The following is a 25330-nucleotide window of genomic DNA, read 5'->3' on the forward strand; positions in this document are numbered from 1 at the left end:
TGCTAATGAAACTCTAAAAAGTGAGATGACAAAAAATAAGAGCTAATATATTGAGAACTGTGCAGCAATAGAGGCCTGAGAGTTCAGAGCTTTGTGTGTTGCTGGGAGATCTATGAATGGAGTAACTAATTTTTTCCCCCTTGAAAAATAGGCGTGCAGGGGTGAACAATTCTAATCACAACCACGGTGCAAGCAGGGGTTTAAGCCTCCTATTACTTTGATCAGCATCAGCGCTTCTTGCACCCCACACATGATTTTTCAAGAAAAATGCTGGATTTTTCATTCATGAAACTCCCAGATGTGTATCTTTACAGGAACATTCACAAGTGAAGAGGTGACTGTCATGATAAATATAGAAACTAAGTATAGTATAATCTTTTTGGAAAGATGCTTTAGCATAGATACATTCAAGTATAGCTAAATTAAGACATGGGCTAATCTCAGACATGTGAAATATGTCTCATGTACACTGGAACTTCCTGTTCTAGCCATCTATATCACTGGCTGAGTTTACAAACAAGGACTCCTGATATTTTGATACTTTGGTAACTAGAGACAGAAGAGGATATAAAAGGTTTTTGTGTTGGCCACTCCAGAAAAACAAATTGGAGAACAGTTGAGTTAAGATCACCTGAATGCCCAGTATACAACGTTTTCAAACTATGGGTTGAGTCCAGCTAGCTTTTCCACTCAGTCTCAGTTAATTTTTCTCCTTATTATAGCCCCATCCCACATGGCTTTTGCCCATGCAGGTCCCATGATCCCAGTACAGCCTTTTGAGACATCAAAGGGACCTGTGGCAAACCTGCTTCAGTCCACCAAATCGATCATTAATTCCATCTTGCAAAGTGGAAACCACTTTTAATTAGTTACTACATTTTCCCTCCCGCTCCCACTCTCCCTTTCTTTTTCTTTCAAAATATAAACAAAAAAAATAGTGGTGGTGCTGCATGTGCAACATCATGGATCACAACAAGGAATCTTCTGAGTACTGCTTACAAATTTAGCGAATGCCGTGTTACGTGCCACAATGACGGAGCATGACATGAAACTGGCACTAAAACAGATCAGGAAGTTTGTCAGTAAACATTGTCAGCTGTCATGCTGAGGGTTGGGATGCTATATTATGTTATGTTATGTTATGTTGTGTTAATTATTATATTAAAATAACCCTGTTCAGAGTAGAACCTACATGACTGGACTGGGTTATCATCATGACTGTTCTTCAGAGATTCCAGAGCACTAATGTACCACAGGACAAGAATTACTAAGTCTAAACACAGGTCCAAATTAAGAATATGGTGCTCTTCAACTCAGAGTTTCTGCTTGGTAGCAGGTGATTTGGTGGACCGAAGCAGGTTTGCCACAGCTAGCCCTTTGATGTCCCAAAAGGCTGTACTGGGATCATGGGACCTGCATGGGCAAAAGCCATGTGGGATGGGGCTATAATAAGGAGAAAAATTAACTGAGATTGAGTTAAAAAAGCTAGCTGGACTCAACCCATAGTTTGAAAACGTTGCATCAGGGCTTAAAATCAATTTAACTAGCATGCTACCGATCACGTGATTCATGATACAGAATCTTGATTTCCGTGACCACATTAGTTGGAGAGCTCAAATAGCTTTAAAAAATAATAAACTGTCAAAACTGCATGACTCCATGCAACTACAACTCGGGAACTGCTTTGGATTCCTTTGGTACGGGTGATGTTTGCTTTGCATGCCAAAGGTCCCAGATTCAATACCTGGCATTTGCAGTGAAAAGAATCAGGGAGTAGGTAAGTTGCAGGGTAGACCATACCGAACTTAATAGAGTAATGCTCTGACTCAGTATGAGGCATCTTCCAGTGTTCATGGAGTGTTTTCTACCAGGCAGAGTTTTCCACTGCTTTCTAGGCACAGAACTAATAACATGTAATCTTGCCAGAGGGAGAGGAGGTTAGGCGAATTCACAATGGCTTCCTTTCATAAAGACGCTGGCAGCTGGATGCTGCAACTTTCTTACCTTATACCTAGCTCATCTGTGGAAGTAAGAGCAAAACCCTTAATAGAATTAGCCCACACCAGCCATATATTTCTGGAGTCTTTCCCCAATGATTTTGGATGTGAACACTATTTGAAGGCCAAGGGAATTCTCCTATAGAACGGCAGATCTTTTTGTGTTATGTTTCTGTTTTGCAAGACTTAAAAAGCATGTGTGGTCACTGTGTGTAATAGGTAAGTGTGAAATTGTTCCCATTCTTAAAAAATACTTTATTCATTAATATAGTGACTGTGATTGTTAAGTACTGGGTCTACCCAAAGTTAATCTTAATTAAGTCACATTGATTTTAGTAAAAAGAAAAAAAGGAAAGAAATATGAGGACATTCTTAATGCTCCTTCTGACATCAGTGATACGTTCACCATAATCCTCATGTTTAATCAAAAGCGAGGCCTGATGAGTTCAATGGCTGCCCTGTAGTAAGTTTGTTTAGGATTTCATCTTTAAAAGTGACTGGATCATATGTATAGTTCTCCTGGTATCCCTATGTTCAGTCCGATTATTTAGAAATGTGCATAATTATCAGACCTGGTCAATAAGTAGTAAACGAGTACTTTATATGTAAGAGCTGTTCAAGCATGAAAGTATACACTTAGCTTTAAGTTACTTTGTTTACTCATCATTCTTCCCAATCCACTCCTTTCCTGCCACTTCCAGGATAAACAGTCTGTACATTTTCAGTGTGGACTGTGGCTAATAGGCTATATACATCCTGGAAGACCTCTCATATACTCAGTCTTTACTGGTAAAACAAACAAACCCTTTCTTTTGGCAGAAGACAGACCTCACAAAACATACATCAGATTTCATTAAAGGAAAATATAGTTAAAATGCCACACAGGCAACTCCCCCTCCAAAGCCAACATTATCCTGGATGTAGATGCATTGTGGTCCTGCTACTTTATCAACAGAGACCCTAAAGGTTGCGGGCATATTGTTCTAGTTTTTTAAAATTATTATTTGTATAGTAACCTATGCTCACGTGAAACTGAGAGTGTATCTACACAAGACGGCATGTGTTCACCACGTGTAAGGAGAGGCAACGTTAGCTGAGAAGCATGGTTTTAAAAGACAAAGGCGGTGATAATTCCTCAGAGGGTTTGTTAATTTCATCTTCGCCTCCCAGAAAACTCTGTTAATTTCACCTCTCCAGTCCAAAACAGGGTGGGATCACACAACCAGAGGGCAGCAAGGAATGGAAATGGGCTGGAGCTGCCTTCCAGAGCTGTGCTTGGACCTGGAGAGGTTATAAAGGGCTGAAGTTTCCCTTCTGGCATTTCACAGCCCCTTCACACAGCTCCAGTGTATAACAAAGCCCTGCTGCCGGCTCTGTCTTTTTAAACTACCCTTCCCAACTACCATTGTATCTCCCGACATGTGTTCTTCATGTGTCAGATGTCTCACAGAGAGTGGATTCCTAGTTAGAGAACTGACTAATAAATAGGCTGCACTTAGCTCACTGAATTGTACATTTGCAGGGTGGAGGGGGGGCGTTACCTATCCATATTTGTTTTAGTTTACTTCTTTTAAGCAGTGACAAGAACAAAGGACGCCTTGAAGCTGAAATATGATAGTACATAGATCTGTTTATTTTTCCATTATAATTGTTTTGTTATTTAGTAACGAATTGGCTATTGAGGAAAGGCAAATAAGTCAGTTGTAATTTTTTTAAAATTTTGAGTTGGCAGGAATCTTACTGGCTACAGCACTGATTCACAGGGGGTGTTTCCCTCTAGATTAGTAATGCCTTTGAAAAGAAAGTCCTCAAAACTGTTTTTAACATAGTGGGGAGGAACTTCACCCTGCACATATTTAGCAGAGCGACTTCCTTTATTATATCCTCACATATTTCACACATTTGTTTTTAGAAGGGTTAGGACAGGAGTAGATTGGCCCAGGGCTCATTTCGAGGGGGAATGCACAGGAACACAGTTCCTCAAAGAGGTCACATGTCAGGTGGTCCCACCCACCTGACTCTCGGCCATTTTGGGCTTGTTTCGGCCTGGATTGGGGATTATTTGTATAGTAACCTATGCTCACGTGAAACTGAGAGTGTATCTACACAAGACGGCATGTGTTCACCACGTGTAAGGAGAGGCAACGTTAGCTGAGAAGCATGGTTTTAAAAGACAAAGGCGGTGATCATTCCTCAGAGGGTTTGTTAATTTCATCTTCGCCTCCCAGGTGATGTCAGGGTGTGTGACATATGCAAATCAGTTATACTAATGACACACTTCTGGCGATGGCAAGAGGCGTGGCATATGCTAATGAGTTATGCGAATGAGTTCCTCCAGCTCTTTTTCTACAAAATGACCCCTGGATTGGCTGTTATGTGAATGGAGACCTCTCCTGGTGGACTGATGACCTCCACCACCACTCCCCGAGCTGGACCGGCCCGGTGGCAGAGGTGCTTTGCGTGGCTTGGGCGCTGCACAAGGCAAGGGAGGCGGCACTCAAGCAAGGCAGAGTCTGGCCATTTGAACAGGCAGACTGCCTCTCCCTCTCCCACCCTTTGGGGCGGGGGGGGAGGTAAGGGCATAAGGCTGGGTCAGGATGGAGAGGGGCATTATCCAGGGCTTCTTTCCCCTGCCCGAATGGAAAGGGTTGGGTTGAGCACGGCTCATTCGAAAATCTGTTTTAGAATAATTGGCTGGTGACTAGGGTTGCCAGCCTCCTGGTGATGGCTGGAGAGCTCCCGGAATGACAGTTCATCTACAGACTACAGAGATCAGTTCTCCTGGAGAAAATGGCTGCTTTGGAGGGTGGCCTCTATGGCATTGCACCCTGCTGAGGCCCCACCCCTCCCCAAACCCCACCTTCCCCAGGCTCCACCCATAAAATCCCCAGGAATTTCCCAACTCAGAGCTAGCAACGCTACTTGTGAGTTATTTTTTTAAAAATAAAGTCTCCTTCAAAAATTACTTCTCTCAGTTCCTTAATATGCTGCGCTCTTGTGTATTGCATAGAAGCATCACATAAACTCTTCATTTAATTGAACTGTGTGTCTGTGTATTTTTCTAATTCCATTTGTGTAGGAGCAGGTGTGAGGGGAAAGTGCTTTGTGCTATCTTTCTTATCGCTTTGCCTGTTCAAGAGTCTGAGCCTTTTAATTGAAAGTGGGACATAGTTGGCTTATATCTTGAAGATAAGTGAGAACCCACGTATGCTTATGTCTGTAGCAGGGCTTTTTTTCTGGGAAAAGAGGTGGTGGAACTCAGTGGTGGAACTCAGGACCGCACAATGATGTCACTTTGGGTCAGCTGGAACAAGGGGGGAGTTTTTTAAAGTTTAAATCGCCCTCGGTGAAAATGGTCACATGGCTGGTGGCCCCGCCCCCTGATCTCCAGACAGAGGGGAGTTTAGATTGCCCTCTGTGCCGCCTGGCGGCACGGAGGGCAATCTAAACTCCCCTCTGTCTGGAGATCAAGGGATGGGACCACCAGCCATGTGACCATTTTCAAGAGGTGCCGGAACTCCATTCCACAGCGTTCCCACTGAAAAAAAGCCCTAGTCTGCAGGAATCATTTTCCATACATCAGAGCTTGAATTATCTGGACCGGTTTGTTCTTTAGACACTACACTTTGTAGTGCATGCTGGTGTGGATTATGGAGGTTGACCTGCTTTGTGGATACTGGTGAAAAGATGGGTCCTGGGGTTTTTTTTGGCAGTGATGTGCATGACTGGCAGCCCCTTCTAATATTCTTGTGTCACACAAAATACATCTTAGGGCATCTCCTTCAGCAATTGCACTTTTAGTGGCTGTCTATTGACTGCTGCGCCAAACATGGGGGAGGAGGGTGGTGATGTTTATAAAATGAGGGGCGACTTTCCTCCACTCTTATTCTCACTGATTTGAGGGCAGGTTGTATTAAAAATTAAGGAGACACATTGCGAGCATGCACTCACATGTGCCTTTCGCTGTTGCAAAGGTGCCATCTCTAGATTGGTCCCTGCGCCTGCCTACTAATCCCGCAACAACATTCCAGAGAGCAAATTCAATGGGCTAGTCCTGAGCCTTGAAACAGCTGATTGCTGCTGACTAGGAACAGAGGGGGGGGGAATCCACCCAGCGAATCTCATTGCAGCTCTGTGCTGCATCCCTATCCCACAATCCCTTGCATGCTTTGCTGCAGTCTTTCAGCACGGGCTGAGTGAGAAAGATGTGCTAAATAAAGATTGATTGGTTGTAATCCTTTGGCGGGGGGGGGGGGTGGAATCTCCCACTTGTCAGTGACCTGGGGTTGGGGGAAATGAATGACTGCTTGACTGGGCCTCTGTTCATTTCCTCCATTATTCTCTCCATGGGATAGAGCATTGTTAACCTAAAGCAAGAAATGTGCTGAATCCTCAGTATCGGCAGACTGTGCATTTGCAGGGACCCTTGAGTCACACGTGAGGCTTTCAAACTTGAAAGTCTATTACTATAATTATGGTTGGCTCGTTTGGACTACTGCAGGACACAGCTCCATCCTGGAGAGGATTTTATATTTGGCACTGTATTGATTGAGCTCTTTTGCTGCGGAGATGGGTACGTCTCTTAAGTCCTTATGTTTGTTCTGTATTGTGCCTGGTAGCTAGAGGGTTCGAGCGTTCCTTCCTCCCTGTTGTGGTTCCCTCATTTTTAAATATGATAAATAAGTAGATTATGGTCGTTTGAAGATGGGGGGTGCTGCATGCTTTTGGGGCTAGCTCCGTGCTTTAAACAATAGAGGACCAAACTGGTTCAAAGATTAAAGGAAAGATATGCATAAAAGGGAAAATGTATCAGAAGTGTATGGGTTTTTGCTGATTTTTAAAGATACATGTTTTTAGATAAGGGTTTATTTTGACTACGGGAGTAAATCAATTTTTTGAAAGACTACTTCTCCCCAGTATTTAAAATGGCATGCTTTATGTATATTGGATTCTGCCTCTGAAGCAACATTTATTCAGTGGTAGAGTTCCATTGTAAATGTTGCCACTGTTAATGTACATATTAGACCGTCTGGATTCATTGGGCATGGATTGGACCCTCTGGATTCTGCATATTGTTGATAGTTGGTTGATGATTCAGTCTGTTCTTCCAGAGTCTAATCACAGCTCTGGATGTGTGGAGTACTGCCTTTATTTTAAAATCCTATACATTGTGACTATGTTACTATTCATGATTTTTTACATCTTGGCACAGGCAGTAGAACCATAATTTTGATGCAGGTAAAGATGTTTATAAAAATCATATAAAAGACTTGCTTGAGCCCCAGTGGTTTGTCTTTTAGGAGCTCTCTTCCAGATGGGTGTGGCTGCACACGCTGAATTTTCTGCGTTAATAAACTCTCGCAGTTAGGGTTCATTCATTCACTCTATGCACAACGTACAGATTTTCTTCTCCTATGATCTACTGATGCCTTTGAGTAGAAACTAAGAATTGCTATTTTTACACACATGTATCAGAAAACTTGCAAAAGAAATGAGGATGATGTCATTTTTGAAGCCTTCTTAATGCAAGATCTGACCATTTACCAAAAGACGGTCAGTGTTGTAGCTCCTACTTTGGATTGGGCTTAGCCAGCCTGACTCTGTTAGAGAGGAGACTTTTGTTAAAATGGTCAGCATTTATTTAGGATGACTCTTCTTGTAATACTAGTATCACTCTGTCATTTTTCTTAAATTTGATTCGTTTGGGTTTGCAATGAATGATAATATAGCTGCTTTAACCCTTTCTTTGTCTCACACCCTTATCAGTTCCAATCAACTGTACTTTGATTATTTATGTCCCATTGAAGTAACTAGGAAATTGTGGTACATCTCACAAAAATTAAGAATTAGTACTTGCAAGATTATGCATTCAAGACATAGAGAGTAAAAGGGCTTGGATCCAGAAGTTTCAGTTTTAACTATTCCTGGGACTCATTGTGTGGCTTTAGCAACCCACAGGCTGTGATCCTGTGCCAGCTTCTTTGGGAGTCAGGCCCATTGATTCAGTTGAACCAACTGTTAAGTAGGTCAGGCTGCAAACTGGGAAATAACTCCCACTGAGTTCAAAGGGAAGTGTGTATAAGAATGCAGGTGATGAACGCCCACACGATTTACCTTTGTTTTATCTATGAAATGGGAACAGTAATACAGTAATAAAATGGTTGCAAAGAGAATATTGTAGAAAAAAATCACCAGAATTAGTTTAAAGGTTTTGTAAATTATTAGTAGTGGTGACAGACATTCAAGGATATAAAGTTTGTCGTTTAATGCATGCCATCTTGCAAGCTATTGTCTAATTGCTATTATACGTTTGATAAAGACCGTTCTCTTTCCCCTGAGTCATCTTGATAGAAAAGACATATTGGAACCAAATATGTAATAATAATAATAACTGCACTTATATACACCTCTTCTAGACAGATTAATGCCCCACTTAGTGTTGTTATTATCCCCACAATACAGCTGGGAAGCTGGGACTGAGAGGAGTGGCTTGTCCATGGCCACCTGCTGAGCTCATGGCAGTAGTGGGATTAGGAACCAGCAGAGTGCTGGTTTGCAACCCAGCCACTTAACCACTATACTACAGCAGCTCTCTATGTATATAGTTTTGATTTACATGTCATTGCCTCCTAGGGTGACCATATGCAATAGGCTTGCCATCCCCCTGCCCCAGCCTCCTGTCCCATGGCCCTCCTCGCCTGGCCAGTGTGGAGGGAAGGCATGGGGGGGGAGACCCATGTGTGCATACTCCTGCACTGCCCCATGATGGGGGAGACCCATGTGTGCATGCTCCTGCACTGCCCCATCGCACCATCATTTTATAAAATGATAGGGGAGCTGCAGGTTATGCTGAAACCCAATTCCATAAAAATTGCCCATTTGGAGGCAATTTCTACTGAACTGAGCTTCAGTGCACCCGTGGCTCCTCCGTTGTGCTGGAGAGTGATGTCGTGCATGGGAGGTAAGTTCCCTGTTGCCCCCCAAGCCCTTGCACCCACACTTTTGCTCCTGGACCCCCTGACAACCCAAATGTGCAAAGCAGGACATGGCTCCTCTAGTCATGTGGAGCTGGGGATTTCTGGAGGTGCAGATTTTTCTAAATTCTTCACTTCATCACAGACTGCACCTAGCAAGAATCCCCCTTTATTTGTACAACCCTTAAAGATACAGGAGCCCTGTCATCCAGTTGCACCTGGTCACCATGATGGGTTGCTAATCTCCAGGCCAATCTCCAGCCTGGAGGTCTCCTGGAATTGTCTCCAGAGATCAGTTCCCCTGGAGAAAATGGCTGCTCTGGAGGGTGGACTGTATGGCATGCTACCCCGGGGCCTGCCCTCCCTGGCTCCAGTCTCCAGGAATTTCTCAAATGGGAGCTGGCAACCCTGTCACCATAAATATCAAGCCCAAATATATGCACTGTGTGTTGGTCACTGGCCGAGGAGGTGAAATGAAATCCTGCTCTCAAGGCATAGTTGACTTATGGGGTTTTTATAGCAAGCGATTCACAGAGGTGTGCCATTGCCTGCCTCTGCAACTCTGGCCTTCACTGGGGGTCTCCCATCCAATTACTAACCAAGGCTGACCCTGCTTACTTCTGATATCTGACGAGGTGAGGCTCTCCTGGGCTAATGCTTGCCAGGGGTCTTAGTCCACTGGTTTTAAGTTACAGTGTTTTAATTAAAACTTGTAAGCTGCTTTGAGTGATGAGGAAAGGTGATATATAAACAAACAAACCAACAGAGTACCAAGAAGAGTACTCTCATTCATTGGGCTCTTCCCTTTTGAAAGGGTGATGCCCGTGGATCTTATCTGGCGTGGGTTCCTGAATGTCAAAATTCTTATAAACGCAGACAATCCTTTCAAATGTGTGGAAATGGTGGGTGGAGGCAGGGGGCGTGGTTTCAGGTCCCCCTCCATGTGTTCATTCTACACAATCTGTCACCTGCATGTGGCTAATGAGAACACAACATTACTCATTTTTTTAAAAAAAGTGGTTGGATCCTACAACGACCTTCCACTGAATTGGATCGTATGGCCTTTTTGTGCTAAGACTTCCTTCAATGGCCTTTTCTAATGAATAAAGCTTCTCTTGATGGAGAAGAGTCTTTCTTTGCTGAAAGAAGGCCTTCTCCGTCGGATAAAGACTTAGTGGAAGGCAAGTCAGAAGAGCCGACGCTATATCTTTAAAACTGCAGTATATAGTAGCAAATTATATGACTAAAATTATGGATGAGGAGCAAAATCCAGAATGTTGGGTTTAAAAACAGATTTAAAGATGACTCCTGTATATATACTTCATAGTATGTATTTCCTGTATAAAAGTGTGCTGATTCTGCCTGCTTTTGTTCAGAGTTAGGCAAGGAATTATGAAGCTCACTGAACCCCGGTGGGCTGACCAATGGAAATCTAGTTTCTAAAATAGCCATGCATATTCTTATCCTTGCAACCGTATGTGGAACAAAACTGCTCTTTACATTAAATGAAGATGACTAAGTCAGGAAACTGAATTTTGCATCAGTATAAATTTATGTGGTTTCACTATGCTGTACAAACCTCCTTTTGTAGTCTGTGTTAAATAATATTGGCAGTATCATTTCTGGAAAAAAAGCTGCTGGTTCGCAGGCTAGCATGGAAGCTATGTGCACAGAAAGGCTTTTTTCAGTAAAAATTGCTCTGTGGCTGAGTCTGCCTGAGTATTGAGATCTTTATCTGAGTCTCTGCAATGTGTGTTCTTAACTTCTGAAGTGAAGTGGTGACTGAGATGGACAGGGCCTTCTCCATTGTGTCCCCCACCTCCAACAGTAGAATGACTTCCTTCTAACTTGCTGCCCTGGAGTTTTTTTGCCAACTCTGGGTTGAGAAATTCCTGGAGATTTGGGGGTAGAGCTTGGTGTGGGTGGGGTTTGGGGAGGGAAGAGACCTCACTGGGGTATAATGTCATAGATTCCCAACCTCCAAATCAGACAACTTTCTCCAAGGAAACTGATCTCTGTAGTCTGGAGATGAATTGTAATTCTGGGAAATCTCCAGGCCTTACCTGTAGGTTGGCATTGCCTGGAGCTAAGCTTCCAGCACCACACAAAAACCTCACTGTTTTCTCAGGTGTTTATAAACTGTTTAATGTTTTATGGTTCACACCTTGGGGACCTGAGTTGGGTGGGAAAGTGGTGTCGAAATTTTTAAGTAAATTACGTGTGTGTGTGTGTGTGTGTAAAGCGCCCTCAAGTCACACCCAACTAATGGCGGCCCCAGGCTTTCAAAGCAAGTGAGAAACAGGAATGATTTGCCATTGCCTTCCTCTGCAGAGTCTTCCTTGGTGGTCGCCCATCCAAGTACTGACTCAGCTTCCAAGATATGTTGAAATCAGGCAATACCATCTCACCTTCCCTCCAGTAAATACATATATACATTTAATATGCTGTTAAAGAATGCATTTTCAAAGTGGGACGTAAGTGCTCATGACTGCATAAGAATCATGTCATGCTTAGCTCTACTTCCAGGGCTGGATCGGTCATTTAACATACAGGGAACAGTCCTGGGACTAGGGCTGCCAACTCCTGGAGATTTGGGGACAGAGCCTCAGAAGGGCAGAGTTTGGGGAGGGGTGGGAGCTCAGCAGAGGTACAATGTCATTCTAGAACAATATGTTATACCATCCTCCAAAGCTGCCATTTCATCCAGGGTAACTGATGTCTATGTTCTGGAGATCAGTTGTAACTCTGAGGGCCAAGCTACAAGTGTCAAATGACACTTGAACGGCAAGTGGATTGAGTGGAGGGCAAGTGAACAGGGAGAAATACACTTGCCGTTCAAGTGTCATTCGTCACTTGTAGCTTGGCCCTGAGAGAACTCCAGGCACCACTTTGAGGTTAGAATACTACACGTGAAGGATACAAGTTAACTATAAGTTAACTATGGACACTATTGTTCTTTAATAGCGGCTCGAGTTTTTGATACATTTGCTCATTGTACTTGTGATTTATTCGTGTTTGATTTAAATTGACATTGATAGATGTTGAATGACTGTTCAGCTTTATAGCCAGTAAATCACATCTTCACTATTGCTGATTCCACACACGTTGGATAATGCAATTTCAATGCACTTTAGCAATCTTTTGGAAGTGGATTTTTTGTTTCACACATGAAAAATTCAGTTCCAAATGATCTCCAAAGAGGATTGGAAGTGCATTATCCAATGTGTGTGGAATCAGCCCGTATGTATATAGATAACTTGTATCCTTCATGTGTAGTATTCTACTCTCTTTCACATCAGTCCTGTGTGGAGGAGCTTCCCTTTTATTTTGCCTTACCACTTTGAGGTTGGTAACCCTATCCCAGTGTGCAGTCACCCTGGAGGGTGGCTTGCAGTTAAGAGCAAGCGGAGCCAAACCCTAGGAACTCCGCTAGTGGTGCAAAGGGAAAACCTATACACTCAGGGCCAAGATAGATGTGATGGCATCCCAGGGCCCAACCTGCGGCCACTTCTGCCATTTTAAAGACTAATGAGGCAATTTATAAACATCGCAAGGGCATGATCCTGATTAAGCCTGCAGCTTGGCAGGATGAGGCACTCTTGTTTCTCCTCGGTGTGCCTTTTTGACTGCTGTCTGGGGTGCAACCATTTTGGCACTGCCAGTGATCCACCAGGTAATCACTCCAGGGCCTTTTTAACTTCCCAGTATACCCTTGGCACATAGGGTTGCTAGATCCCCAGGGGCCAAAGTGGAGGTGCTGGGGGCTGGGGGGCAGTAGGGAATTTCCCTCCCTTGTGCATGCTCTCACACTCCTCCTTTGTGATGAAAAATGACATAATTTTCCAGCAGGTCAAGGATGCTGCGTGTTGCCCTTGGAGGCAATTTTTAATGAATTGGGCTTCATCATGACCGGCAGCTCTCCCATTGTATCAGAAATGAGGGAGTTGCACACTGAAGCCAAATTCATTAAAAATCACCTCCAAACTGGTAATTTTTAATGAACTAGGCTTCAGCACAACCTGCAGCTCCCCCATCACACTCATTTTCCAGTGTGATGGGGAAGTGTGGGAGTGCACGTATGTCCTTCTCCCCCCAGTGTCTTTCCTCCCACCAGTCAGGAGAGCGTGGGGGGGGCAATAGGTAAGGGGATCCACAGCCATGAGTGGGGGTCTGGCAAACCTACTGCCACTTGTGCACAATTCTAGCATTAACAGAACACTGTTGGAGATAAACTTCACTGCCATTTTGTTGAATGAATGCTGCTTTTTATGCTTTTTATTCTTTTCTCTACAGTTTTATGCTGCTTTATGCTTTGATGCTTTAAAAGAATTTTTCACACTGTTTTTATTGTCTTGTATAGTTTTAATTGCTTTTAATTATATGCTGTATTCTCATTGGAATTCTTCTTAGACAAAAATCTTTGGAGAGTGTAATATCCAAATATATTTAATAAATAAGTGTGTAGAGGTAAGCAGCAGTTGCTCGGTGGTTGAAGGCAGGTGATGATTTGAACTGATTATGGTGTAATAGGTATAAGCCTGATCAGTGCCTAGATGGGAGACTGTAAAATGCTATGGGAGCAGAATATAGATGTAAGCAATGAATTTTAAAATAAACTAAACCAAATTTGTAAACGTTATCTGATGTGATGTAGTGTAGCATTTCTTCTCAATACATGTTGAGGCTGCCATTTTAAAAAGCATTTTCCCTGTATTCTCATTCTAATAGTCCTTAAATCAGGATTAGGCACATTAGAAAGAAGTTTACTTTTTAATTGCTAAAGGTTTTGTTTGTTAAACATTTTACAGCAGTGTGCCGGGTAAAGGAGAACGGGACCCACATGTCAGTGGTCTAGGATGGCCAGTGAAGGCTCCAACATCCCAAGTCCTGTCGTGCGTCAGATTGACAAACAATTTCTGATCTGCAGCATATGCCTGGACCGTTACAAGAACCCCAAAGTGCTCCCCTGCTTGCATACTTTCTGTGAGAGGTAAGGCTGAGTTCTGTTCTCCAACCAAAGTGTTTACAATTGGTTGGTCTCTTTGGACAGTCTCCATGATCACTTCCCCAAAGTCTAGAGTTACATTTGATCAGGGCTTTTTTTCTGGGAAAAGAGGTGGTAGAACTCAGGCATGGAACTCAGGACCACACAATGATGTCACTTTGGGTCAGCTGGAACAAGGGGGGAGTTTTTAAAAGTTTTAATCACCCTTGGCAAAAATGGTCACATGACTGGTGGCCCCACCCTCTGATCTCCCGACAGAGGGGAGATTAGATTGACCTCCAAGCTGCTGCGCAGAGGGCAATCTAAACACCCCTCTGTCTGGAGATCAGGGGGCGGGGCCACCAGCCATGTGACCATTTTCAAGAGGTGCCAGAACTCCGTTCCACCACGTTCCTGCTGGAAAAAAAGCCCTGCATTTGATTTACAATGAACCTTGCATCCCGTTGAAAAGTTCTCCTGGAATATAGAACTAAGTTTAATGAAGGAGAGGCTAAAATGCCCTGGGGCTTTGAAGAAGAGTTGGTTCTTAAGAAGGAGGCAGCAAAGCTAATCTGGAATCTCACTATGAAATTTTGGTAACCAGTTGCAATGTTTATTGCTTGTGTGCAGTACATTTACAGAGAGTACTACAGCATTAGTGATTTCAGTCATTGAGAGCCAGTGTGGTATCATGACTAAAAGGACTAGGAAGCCCCAGGGCCAAATCCCCATGAACCTTACTGAGTGACCTTACACCAGCCATACTTTCATTGTTAAACTATCTTATAGGGGGAAATGGCATTGGGGGAGGCCATATACTCTACAGTGAGCGTCCAGGTGGAATGTTCTGTGGAGTTATAGCTGATCTCCAGGCTACAGAAGTAAGTTCCCCTAGGGAAAAATAGCAGTTTGTGAGGACGGACTTTGTTGCCGCGCGTCACTACTGAGCTCCCTTCCTAAACTCTGCTTTTCACAAGTGCCGCCCTGAAATCTCCAGGAACTTCCCAAGCAACGCTGGGCCTTGGAGGAAAGGCAGCCGGAGCCTGTTCAGCCAGTAAACTGAATCTTAGAGCAGAACCACAAGTGACGCCTGACACAGGTTGTACACTTGTCAGCTTCCCTCAAGTTTTGATGGGAAATGTAGGCATCCTGGTCTTGCAGCTTGGCTCTCTGACTGCTGTCCAATGGACTTTTCAACTGTCACTTGTCCAACATTCCGCCAAGCTGCCTACATTTCCCATCAAAACTTGAGGGAAGCTGACAAGTGTCCAATCTGTGTCAGGTGTCACTTGTGGTTCTGCTCTCTGAATCTAAATATGGATCTGTGCACTTTCACTAGGAAGTTAAACAAAAAATGTAATTTGAGGCAAGTATATCCAGAATTGAGGGTTTAGTGGCAAAAAAAGTTTTCATTGGCAAAAAAGTGTGTTGTTTCCATAGATGTACATCAGTTCTTTTGGGCCAGGGCTCTTGTATCTTTAACACCTTCAGGACTGACAGCTGTAATGAGTGATATTTTCTATGACAGGAAAAGCTACACAGGAACAGAAAAAGGCTGCAACCCCGCCTGAAACCTCCCACCACCATTTCTGCCCTTGCGACTTTTCCCCTGCAGGTTTTATTTCATTTCACCTCATCGACATTGTTTCATGAGTGTTTAAATGTAGTACCACTAATGACTCTATTTTCCTAGACATTTTTTATATATTCTATTTGAGGGCATATTATTCAGAAATTTTGCCTGAAGTGCAGTCCTGCATTTACTCCTCCATAGTCTAGATTAAATTCTTGGCATGCCATTAGAAACCCTCAGTATTTGCAGTTATGGGCCAAAAGCCAAAACTGGGCTGAACACAGCCTGCGGTGACAGACGCACACAATTGTCTCACCACAGGCTGACACTGCTGGAAGTCAACACAGGCTGGGCTATTTCTGATAGCCATTACAGGCTGATGCGCGACTGAGAATTAAGCTGCTTTGGGAGGGCATCATTGTCTGGGAAGCAGGGCAAAATTACGAATAATAAATAATAAGATCAGGCTCTAGGGTGCTGAAGCAGAGATTATTCACATTTTAAAAACATTGGTAGATTTATGCAGTAGTGGGCGGAGTCCATCTTCAAAATAATGATATTAGTTTGGTCTAGTGTAAACAAAATCTCAGAAATGTTGATAGTTGTGGACTGCCCCAGAAGAAACTCCTGGAGACATTTCTCTGAAGTGCTTGACAATGTGCTATTAGTCTTTTGACCTTCCCCTTTCTGAATAGAGTCCTTCATGTCTGTAGAAAGCTGCTCCTGGAGATGAGGAGCTCTTCCAAAGGTACATTAAGTACAGCATAACAATACAGAGCAGGAAACAGTGATTGGCAATCCTACTATACACCTCACTCTTCTGTGATATGCATACACAGATGTACTGAAGAAGCTCTTTGAATTTCAGCTAGGTCATGCAGTCCTGTCCGCTGATGCTTAGCACACTGTAAAATACTTTGCACACCGTAAAGTAGAGCCTGTTAAACCACTTCTGAAATACAGCCATAAAAATGGGTCAGATCTAGCGATGATTTCCACTGATGGAAGGGATAACCCTCACTGAAGAAGACTTTCTTCACATCTCTCATTCTGTTGCAGTTCAAAATGCTCCCCCAAATGCTGCTCCTGGGGAACAGAGAACCCTAAAGAACATCATGAGGAGTTAGCTGGAGACCTGCAGTGGAAGGGGAGAATCAGAGTCTCTCTACACAAGACATCTTACACGGGGATGCTCAAGCGACTTACTTTCTTTATAATCTTATATTCAAGTGTACTCTGTAGCCCTAGCAGTGCGGGTATATCCTCAATGGAAGAACAAGTGTAAGATCTTTCACTTGACCCTACTTGTGTAAGATGACTTGTGTAGAAAAACTGTCAATAAAAATCACTGTCCATTCCATTAGTGGAAATCTAATGTTGGATCCAACTCAGTGATGTGACACTGAACATTCCTACTGATGTCTGTAGTACTTCACAATTTCCCACCAAGCTTTTAATTGTTGAGAAGAGAGAATTCCAACAGGTATAGCTTCTCATACGTGAGAAAGAAATGATGTACTTGCCAGAATTCTCTTTTCTACAAGGTACCCTTTCCTCTTCTACCTTTGGCTCAAGATGTAAGACATTCTTAAACTACAATTGAGTTAATATTTCATGTGATCTAAAGCTTCAGTTGCAAAGAGGCAGTTTTTTGCAGAGAGAAGTTTAAAGTAACATGAGAGGAGACATCATTATCCCTTCATCTCCTCAGGTCCTTAAAAACAATGTGGATTGAAGATGACACAGCAGGAAAATGAAAGGAGCATACAGATGCTACAGGACAATAGTTTTTAAAAATCATATTTACATCAGAGCTTTGAAGAACAATTGTTTAGACTTTCTCCATCTAACTCCCTGTGTTGTTGACACTCTTATGTAGCTAGATTCTCAGTATGCACTTCCTGTAGAATGTACTTTTTAAACAGATTAAAGATACCGTATTTTCCCATCTGACGGGAGTTGCAAAACCTGAAACAGTTGAACAATGCTAGCAATGGACTCCGTCTTTCTCCTATTAATAAATCTGATGGCAGATTTTCAAAAAATCCATTCTAATCTCAGCTCCTTCCCCCTTAAATTTTCTTTTGTTAGGTGCCTGCAGAATTACATTCCAGCCCACAGCTTGACCCTTTCTTGCCCAGTGTGCCGCCAGACCTCCATCCTGCCGGAGAAAGGGGTTTCTGCACTTCAGAATAATTTCTTTATCACCAACCTGATGGATGTCCTGCAGCGAACGCCTGACAACAGCATTGAGGAGTCTTCCATCTTGGAGACAGTCACAGCTGCTGCTGCTGGGAAGCCGCTCACTTGCCCAAATCATGAAGGAAATGTAAGTGCAACAATGTCCTGTAATACTTACCTGCAGGGGTCATTTCGTAGAAAAGGAGCTGGAGGAACTCATTAGCATAACTCATTCGCATAACTCATTAGCGCCACGCCTCTTCCCGTCACCGGAAGTGTGTCATTAGTATAACTGATTTGCATATGCCACACCCCCTGACTTCAGCCATTTTCAGCCCCTTTTTGCCATTTTGGGCCCAATTTCGGCCCTGAATGGCCAGGATTGGGTCCGAAACAGCCAGAATAGGTGATAAGGGGCACAAAATGGACAGGATCGGGCTGCTGCTGAGTGGGAGAGTGATCCACCACCTGTCAGAGGCCCGATTCAGGCCGTTTCAGCCCCAATCCAGACCGAAACAGGCCCAAAATGGCCGAGAGTCAGGTGGGCAGGGCCACCTGACATGTGGCCTCTTTCCTGTGCGTTCCCCCTCAAAATGAGCCCTGCTTATCTGTAGTTTGGTGACCGTCTGCACCATCATCTGTGTTTTGTTAGTGGTTGGGTAGAAGATTGTCCTTGTTTGTACTTTCTTCTTTCCAGTTAAAAAGAAAGAATAAACGTTCCAGTTATGATCGTGTGTTGTGCTGAAGTGTTATGCTACTAAGCAGGAGGTTTAATCATGGCCTGTTCTGCACGGTGAACTTTACTTTCTGTGTAATATGGATTAGATCCAGTTTATTCATTGGTTCTGGCCCCATACTGCTTTGATTCTTTAATTCTACACTTTGAGGCGAACTGAAATAGTGTCTGTTTCTTATTTCTGCACTAGAAAAATTTGGCTGCAGGCAGACTCCATCAGTTTCCTCAGATGATGGGCTTAGGACAAGTCAGTTTCCTCAGCTGAGGAAACTTACAAGGGAGGGGGGATGGTCATTTTTATATGGCAGCAATATTACTGTTTAATTTTTTTTAAGCCAAACCAGAACGGACTGAAAAGTACAGGAAGCACAAATAAACTTTAAAATATCAAGAGGGATTCTGGGCTGTCTGCAGAGTTTTTGTGTTAGCCATGTTACAGCATTTCCCCGCTGGCAGTTGCTAGGGTTTTTTTTTCTTTAAGGCACCAACTTTGCAACATTGCTATTTAGTATTTTTTTTTAAAATGCAGGGGAAAAAACTGGATTGGTTGCTGGTCAGCCAGTCAGGATGCAGGGAATAAAGGGGAGGGCCAGGGTCAAGCCTCACACTGAAGAAACCATTCTGCATTTCAAAAAAGCCTTTGTTTGACTTGGTTAGGGGAAAAAATCAAAGTATTTGCTCAGGGAGAAAAGTTGCAGAAAAGCTGGGGAAAGATTGATTCTGCGGCAGATGCAGCCTTTCTCCATGCAGAACATTAACAAGACTGGGAAGCAGTTTGGAGACCAAGGCCGAATCCACACGATATTGCGCACTCCCGTTTCAATTCCCAATGGGAAGTGGCATTGTAAAAAGCCCGTGGAGGCATCAAGGGGTGGGCGGGTGCCATTTTTATTACAGTGAATAATGTTTTACTGCCGAAGGACAGCCTTGGTAATTTCCGATAAGCGGACTGTGGCTGCAAAGGTTGACTTCAGTTTTTTTTTTTTAATTTAAAATTATCGGTATAGCGAAAAATCGCTATCCTATAAATATAGTTGAGCGGTTACACAGTAGTATGTGGCAATTGGCCATGCGAACACCTGTGTCCCACCAATGTCCGCAATCTTTTTCAGTGACCCATTGTGCTCTCCTGGGGCTCTCTGATCAACAGAAAATGCCACTTCGGTCTCGCATGGCCTGTGTGCGATGCAGCGTGGTGTTTTCTATGAATCAAACGTATTTGCAATACAGCGGAAAATCGATATAGCGGAAATCTCTCATTACATTTTAAAAAACGTCATGTCATCATCAGTGACGGCGGATCTATACCCGCCCCTTATCCCGCTTTTCTCCCAGGGATGTGAACAAAGCATAGCGCAATGCTGACTCAGTAAGAAAGGGAATGTGAACACCGCCGCGGATAATATGGGATAGAATTCAGCGCAATAAATGTGCAGGAAAACTGGAAGGTAGGGAAGTGTGATTCGGCCCAAATCAGGGATTTTGACCATGTGTGCAGAACTCTAGAGAAAAATCAATGCACAACCGATGAAAAAGGCCCATGAGGAAAAGACCTATATGGCTTTCTTGCTATTCAGCTCAGAGGTTAACGCTTTGCGGTAAACTACATTTTTTGCATATGTTTTACTGGAAGGGGAAGCAAATCGGCATGACTTGGAAAGTGAATGGCCTCTTGCTTCTTCCTATTGTACATTTATACAGTTGTTGAGATGCTTCCTCCTCCACCATTACCACATCTCCTATTTTCCTTGTGTGTAATTCAAACCATAATATATTACATTTACCAAGCAGGTGGCTTGCATGTGGTGCTAACAAACTGAACTGTATGCTGTAGGGGGGGGAAATCAGGTTTCCCACCTCTCCTTGACATCTGATTGTTAGTTCATCTGACTACAGCTTACATCCACACATCGTTGGATATTGCACTATTGTTATGCCGTAACAATCATTTGCAACTGGATTGGCTTGCCTGCATGGGATAATCCAGTTGGGAATTATTGCTATAGCCCAATGATAGTATAATATCAAATAATTTATGGATGCAGACCAGAAAAACAGTCTTTTCTGACATCAGCCATGATGCTCAGTTAGGTATGATGCAGTTCAGATTAAACTTTATACTACCTAGTGTTATCTTGCTAGTTGCAACAGTCATTGGAAACAGCAGAGAAAGAGTCTGCATAAGCCACATGTTCTAACAAGGGACCTCAGGAATAAATGGAGCTTATAGCCTGAATTATTTCATCATTCCACTTGAACTGGCAGGTTGGCATTGCTGCGGGTACATCAGTTGGTGCTCTGTTGCCTTTAGACTGTGGCAGCGTAATGTGAACTACATTTGCAATTGTTGTTTCTAATTATTAGGAAGTTTTATATACAAGTAGAAATACAATCCAATGCTTGGCACAAGCTGAAATCTTTAAGTGTGACATAGGTAATGTAGCTTATGAGTAATTTGGCAAAGAGGAGAATTTCAGAATTGCATGGATGTTAGCAAAAGCTCGTTGATAGTGATCTCCTCAAAACATTTCGTGCTATTTCTTTCACTGTTCTGCTTGCAGAGATAGAAATAGAAAAAGACCATATCGCTCAAAACAGAACCTTCTGATATTCAGTTGAAAACTCTGACTTTTATTGTCTATGGATGCTAGATGGAATCTGTTCAGTTCTGAAATCCTTTGCTTTGGGAAATATAGGCCGTTTTCACACTGCTTACCAGCCACGGAACATCACACCAAGCTCCTGGAACGACAGCGTCTTCCTGGCGCAATTTCAGCGAGTTCTTGCATGAAATCGCGCCAGGAAGACGCTGTCGTTCCGGGGGCTTGACGCGATGTTCCGTGGCCAGTAAGCAGTGTGAAAACGGCCATAGTGAAATTATTCAGGGTTATACCTGAAATAACTGCTGTGACTGTTTTAGGACCATATCTCTTTGGTGCCACGTAACCAACTGGAATTCCTAGGTTTGAGCTATTCAACTCCAGCAACCAAACTCCTTGTGTAGGGTGGGGGCTAGGCCTCTGCAGTGATCTGGCAGTTAGGTGGCTGTGAGTTGCAATGACTTTGTGATCTCCTGCACTTTGAGAGTGAGGGAAATTTATTTTATTTTAAAATAATATTTATATCTCACCTTAGACACAAGGCGGTTGATTCCATCCCTTTTCCTTGAGGGAGATCATTCATGTGCCTATTCCTAAAAAAAAGAGGGCTCCATTTTATTGTTAGCTTGTGCTTGCCTGCTCTCTTTTGTGACTCCTTCATTGTTCCTGTGCATAGGAGTCCTCATTAGGGAAAAAAGTGGGATATAGTTTTAGGTGTGTAGCCATGTTGGTCTGCAGTAGAACAGCTGGATTTGAGTACAATGGCACATTAGAGACCAGGGTGTAAGCTTTTGAGAGTCAGAACTCTCCATATATGATATGGGATATAGATACCTAAATAAATGTTTTTGCCTGTGCAATAGTTTCTGTGTGCTTTTGCCCAACCAGGAGAGGTTTGGGGATTTAGTTTCACATTGCTGTTGTAAAATTGTTCTATTTTGATTGGAAAATGTCTTCCACATGGGGAAGGTCACCTTTTGATCCATCCGTGTGTGTGTGTATAAAGAACTAAAACTTCTTCAATTAGATGGGCCTCTTTGTAAAATGAAAGGATGCAGCATAGGAGTAAAATGCTTATTACGGGAAAACATAGATGAAAAGCTTGCTTCTCTTCTTAATTTGAAAGAACTTCTTGGCCTTGCTGGATCCTGTTGTAATTCCCTTTAATATGTTTCTGCCTAATTGGGGTGGGGGGGAGAACTGCTCTCTCCTTCTGTCTCTGGTAAACATTAAGCAGAACAGATTACTCCCTTTTAAAACTGTGAGTGCCAAAAATATGGCTCTCATTATATCAAACTTGATGTTGCCGTGTTCCATATTCAAGGGGAAGTCTGTACTATTTTAGGCATTTTGAGCAGTAATAAGAGTCTTAAAGTACAGGAAGTGTCAGAATTATTTCAAACTGAATAGTGGAAAGATGACAGCTACAAGCATGGCTGTGTAATTTCAAGTAGTTTACATTGTATAGGCTTGTATTTGTTTATGCTTATAAAAATAGTGTGTTTTCCAGCATCTTTGTTCATAAAAAATAACATCTTTAGAAGTCTGTATTAAACATTAAATTTTGATGCTCCTTGATATTTTAGTAAGATCTGTCAATTGCTGGGCAGCCCACCTGGTTCTCCATGTCTCCATTTTATTTTCACAAGAACTTTGATAAAGATCATGCCCCTTAGCTCAAGATCAGCCATTGAGATTGATTCATGATGGAAAGGAGGTTTGAACTCAGGCCTTGCCAATCATAGTCTGACACTCTAATGACTACACCATATTGACTCTGAAATGTAAATATTGATCACAGTCCAACTACAAAAGGGGATTCAGTATGTAAAACAACTAAAGTTTGATGAACTTTCAAAGACTGAGGACTAATAAAAGTTAAAGGCAAATAGACAAACCACTATTCAGTTCATTCCTGTATTAAAACTGGGATTTAACGTGTCCAAAACATTTGTATTTGCTGTGTTAGGAGTAACACTGGACATTGTTCTGGTTATTCTGGGCCAAAACCAGCGCAGACTGTCCCCTCCTTTAATTCCGTAAGTTGTAGTTGTGGTGCTCTGAGTTCAGGATTTCAAAGCGATGTGATCAGAGAGACTCTGCGAGTGTAAAGGAGAAACTAGTATTATAAAGCTGATAACTATTTCCTTTCTTGCTCCCAGAATGCCTGAGGTACAATCTGACACTAGCTCCATTTTAACTCTGCACACCTGCTCAGCATTTTTCACAGGATGCTGACAAAACAAGGTGTTATATTCATGATCTGACTGAGCTATACGATCCCCTCCAGTTTTTTGTTTGTTGGTAATATCCAGCCTGATGAAGAATTCTGATGAATTCAAAATGTGTACAGTTCTGTGTTATAGTGGTTGTTCCTAATAAAAGCTATTATGTGGTTTTGTTTTTTGTTTTTCTCCCTCTTTGTAATCAGCTGATGGAATTTTATTGCCAGTCTTGTGAGACAGCCATGTGCCAGGAATGCACAGAAGGAGAGCACGCGGAGCACCCCACAGTACCCCTCAAAGATGTAGTAGAACAACATAAAGCTTCACTTCAATCTCAGCTAGATGCTGTCAACAAAAGGTATGAAACTTTCTCTGTAATACTCAGTATAAAGTTTATGGCAGTCTGAAAACAAAAGCAAAACTGTTTTCTAATTTAAGCAAGCTTGTTTCTATGCTCCTCTCAAAAGAGGTGCTTGAGGAGTTATTGAATATTGGTGATGGGAAAGGAAGAGTCAGTGCCTCATGCTTCCTGTTACCTTTGCTTCCACATATTGTCGTGACACCTGAATGCAGCCTGTGGCCATATTTGGGCATTATGGCAAACTTGTTGTCAGGCTTGTGTGCCCTCTTCTTCCCTACCCTTGCATGTTGAGAGCAATTCAGAGCTCATGGTTTAGGAAGCCTTGTCTGAAAGGGAAACTACACAATACCCATGGGCACATGTTGGGTCCTGCAAAGTTCCCTGAGAAATAGGTAAAAGATAAAAGTAGTCCCCTGTGCAAGCACCGAGTCATTACTGACCCATGAGGGGACATCGCATCACGACTTTTTCTTGGCAGACTTTTGTTATGGGGTGGTTCGCCATTACCTTCCCCAGTCATCTACACTTTACTCCCAGGAAACTGGGTACTCATTTTACTGACCTCAGAAGGATGGAAGGCTGAGTCAACCTTGAGCTGGCTACCTGAACCCAGCTTCCGTCAGGATCAAACTCAGGTCTGCAGCTTACCACTCCGCACCACAGGGCTCTTTAACTACACTTTGTAAGTGTAGACTTACAAAGATCAGCTGCTCAATGAATCGCTGGTTTGAAATCATTAGAGCAAGTTCCCTTTTTATTCTTTTTGCAGAGAGCCCTGAGCAAGTGAAATTGACCTACCTTCATCAATTTCATCTCCTAGCAAGGGGTGAAATTGACCAGCCTCCTCTTAGCTAGGAGGTGAAATCAATGAAGGTCGGTCAATTTCACTTGCATAGGCTCTCTGCAAAAAGAATAAAAAGGGAACTTCCCCTTCGTGCTTTCAAACCAGCTATTCCTCGATCCTGCGATGGACTTAACATCTACAAAAAAAGAGGAAAGAGGAGATGGGAGGGGAGATGGAAAGGAGGAAAGAAGGAGCGGCTGGATAGACAATCACAGCGAAGTGAGAATTGCAATGGGAGTGGTTTTCTCTCTCACTTGCAAAATGCCTCAGCTTTTTTTCTGCCTCCTGTTACATCCTCCCCCACCCCTCAGCTCCTGGAGGAAAACCTGAGCTGAGCAGCTTTTTGAAAGGGAGAGAGACTCCCTGGCAGACAATCTCATCGAGCAGCTGTTCTTTGTAAGACTACCCTTCCCAGGGAAACTTGCGGGACCCAACACCTGAAAAACACATGTTGAACATCTCTTGTAGTTTGACTCTCATTCATTGTGATATCTAAAAGCAGGGAATTAGATTGGCCAATGGTAGGGGACACAGTGAACTACAGTTTTTAGTCAATGTGCTCAGAGAAAGTGTTCATTCTAGTTGAATCAGGCAAATTGTGTGGAGATTGAGAGAGAGTCTGTGTAAAAAAGAGCAAGAGTCCAGTAACACCTATAAGACTAACAAAATTTGTGGTAGGATATGAGCTTTCATGAGCCAAAGCTCATTTCTTTAGTTTCTGTGTGTTTCTGAAAGAAAGTTAGCCAGCCAGGTGATCCTGGTTGTCAGTCTCTCTGTGTCTCAGAGAAAGGATTCTGGCTAAATGAGGCAAACTGTGTATGTGCCTGAATTTGTCTAAGTATATCTGAGTGAGAG

General features: G+C 42.9%; 1 protein-coding gene across 1 annotated transcript in view; it reads left to right on the plus strand.

Annotated features, from left to right (window-relative positions):
• Positions 1 to 25330, plus strand: part of TRIM2 (tripartite motif containing 2) — a 66689-nt gene that overhangs the window by 12615 nt on the left and 28744 nt on the right. Inside the window, exons 2-4 of the mRNA XM_054990259.1 lie at positions 13780 to 13961; positions 17620 to 17857; positions 23477 to 23628. Of these exons, the coding sequence (XP_054846234.1) occupies positions 13828 to 13961; positions 17620 to 17857; positions 23477 to 23628 (524 nt within the window). The 5' untranslated portion in view covers positions 13780 to 13827. The remainder of the gene's footprint in view (positions 1 to 13779; positions 13962 to 17619; positions 17858 to 23476; positions 23629 to 25330) is intronic.

The sequence above is a fragment of the Eublepharis macularius genome, chromosome 10, assembly GCF_028583425.1.
Source record: "Eublepharis macularius isolate TG4126 chromosome 10, MPM_Emac_v1.0, whole genome shotgun sequence".
NCBI classification, from domain to species: domain Eukaryota; kingdom Metazoa; phylum Chordata; class Lepidosauria; order Squamata; family Eublepharidae; genus Eublepharis; species Eublepharis macularius.